This window comes from Vulpes lagopus, chromosome X (genome assembly GCF_018345385.1).
Source record: "Vulpes lagopus strain Blue_001 chromosome X, ASM1834538v1, whole genome shotgun sequence".
Taxonomy (NCBI): domain Eukaryota; kingdom Metazoa; phylum Chordata; class Mammalia; order Carnivora; family Canidae; genus Vulpes; species Vulpes lagopus.
Window position 1 is genome coordinate 76,523,580 of NC_054848.1, and position 1,693 is coordinate 76,525,272.

A 1,693-nucleotide genomic window follows, 5' to 3' on the forward strand; every position below is an offset into this window, starting at 1 on the left:
TGTTTTTTAAACTGCTTTATTAACTCCACAATATATAATGAACATCTTGCCATGCAATAGGGTAAAACTCCCCTGCTGACAGAATCTTACAGGTTGGGTCAAAATACAACATTCAATTAGAAGCTGGTCATAGGAGGCCCATAAGAGACATATAACACTAAAAGGTTTACAACAAAGGTACATTGAGAACATGTAAATTTAGGAAGCAGGTGTGCCTTCCTATTTAACTTCAGGGAAAACGTCAGGATTCAAGGCATAAGGCAAAACTCATCATGATGGTCCTGGTGAGGAGGGTCAGTGCTAACTGCCCGCAGACTATGACTCAATTGCTTTTCCCTCAGCTTTTCCATCAGCTGTCTCATCTCCTCCCCAATCCTTTCCATATTCTCTTCTCTCATCCTTCCCTGTGGTTCTCCAAGCCGCTGAATCACATCCCACCTATACTGCAGGATGGGCTGCCTAACACGGAACCGCCTACGATTTACTCGAGGCACACAATATTCTCCAGCTTCCAAAGGGAGGGCTAAGGGCTCTCCTTTATTAGCAACTTGCTCCTTTTCATTCTTTTTTTCGTCTTCCTGCTGGGCACTTTCCATGTTGACACTTTTCACCACTTGTTTCTCTTTGGACGCCATTGCTCCTAAAAGACAAAAGAGCAAGGATTTTCTTAGTGGATTGATCAGCACCGAGGACAGAGGCCCTACTATGCACATTCCAAGATTCAAAGCCCTGGATCTCTTCAGTTTTTTAAAATTTCATTTTCCCACCTGAGAGGCTCCCTACACCCTCCAGGGGTCCCCCGGTCCGAGCCCCCCTCCCGCCCCCGTCGCTCCCCTCCCCGCCCCCCCACCAAAGCCCACCATTTTCCCTGCCGATCCCTTCCCAGGCCTCTGCAGGCACCAAGATGGAGGACGCGCTGGGGCGGGGGGAGGGGTAGGGAATTTGGGGCCTCAGGGCTTTCCACACCACACGTTCCCCGCACGCCCCCTCTACTGTCCCCCACACCGACCTGGGCCTATCCTTGCAGTCTCCTCCTCCTCCTCCGGATTCTCGCCGCGAGTGCGCCGCCGCAACACTTGGACCAGCACACCTGCAGAGGGCGGGGGTGGCAGCAGGGGGACTGCGGCGGCCGAACGCTTCGCGCGGACCCGACGCTACCCAGCCCCTCACGGGCCCCCCACGGCCGTGCCCCCCCACCCCCAGCCGCCCTATCCCCCGCGCTGACCACCATTTTCTACACCAAGAAGGACGGGCGCGGCGCGGGGCAGGGCGAGAGGCAGGTGATGCCGAAGGGTCAGCGCCTCACCACAGCCCGGCGCTCCGCCTACCATTTTCTGCAGCCAAACGCGGGCCGCGGTGGGGCGGGAGGCTGCGGTCCCTCCGCCGCTTCGCCCCGGGGCTGCGGCACCCCGGTGGGCTCCGCGGCCCGTGTGGGCTCTCCCACACCAAGCCCAGGGATCGCTCCCCGTCCGCCGGGTCCCTTACCTGCTCCCCCTCCGCCTCCTACTCTTTGGGGCCGCCCCTGGTCCGCCGCCTTCAGGGCCACCGGCAGCAGGTACCGACGAGCGGGCGAGCGAGCGAGCGAGCGAAGGCCGGGTCTGACGCTACAGCGAGGCGCGCGAGTCAGCGTTGGCGGGTCACGTGAGGCCTTCGTCACTGCTCGGGGCACCGCCCCCATGCCCTGTGGGCTGCT

At 59.3% G+C, this 1,693-nt stretch overlaps 1 protein-coding gene across 1 annotated transcript; it reads right to left on the reverse strand.

Annotated features, from left to right (window-relative positions):
• LOC121482985 (protein BEX1-like) lies at window positions 1-1,693 on the reverse strand. Its single transcript, XM_041741186.1, has 3 exons — window positions 1,486-1,693; window positions 1,010-1,090; window positions 1-640 (listed from the first exon to the last, which is right to left on the reverse strand). Exons 1-3 carry the CDS (start codon window positions 1,676-1,678, stop codon window positions 249-251), a joined length of 666 nt encoding a protein of 221 aa, XP_041597120.1. The 5' UTR covers window positions 1,679-1,693; the 3' UTR covers window positions 1-248.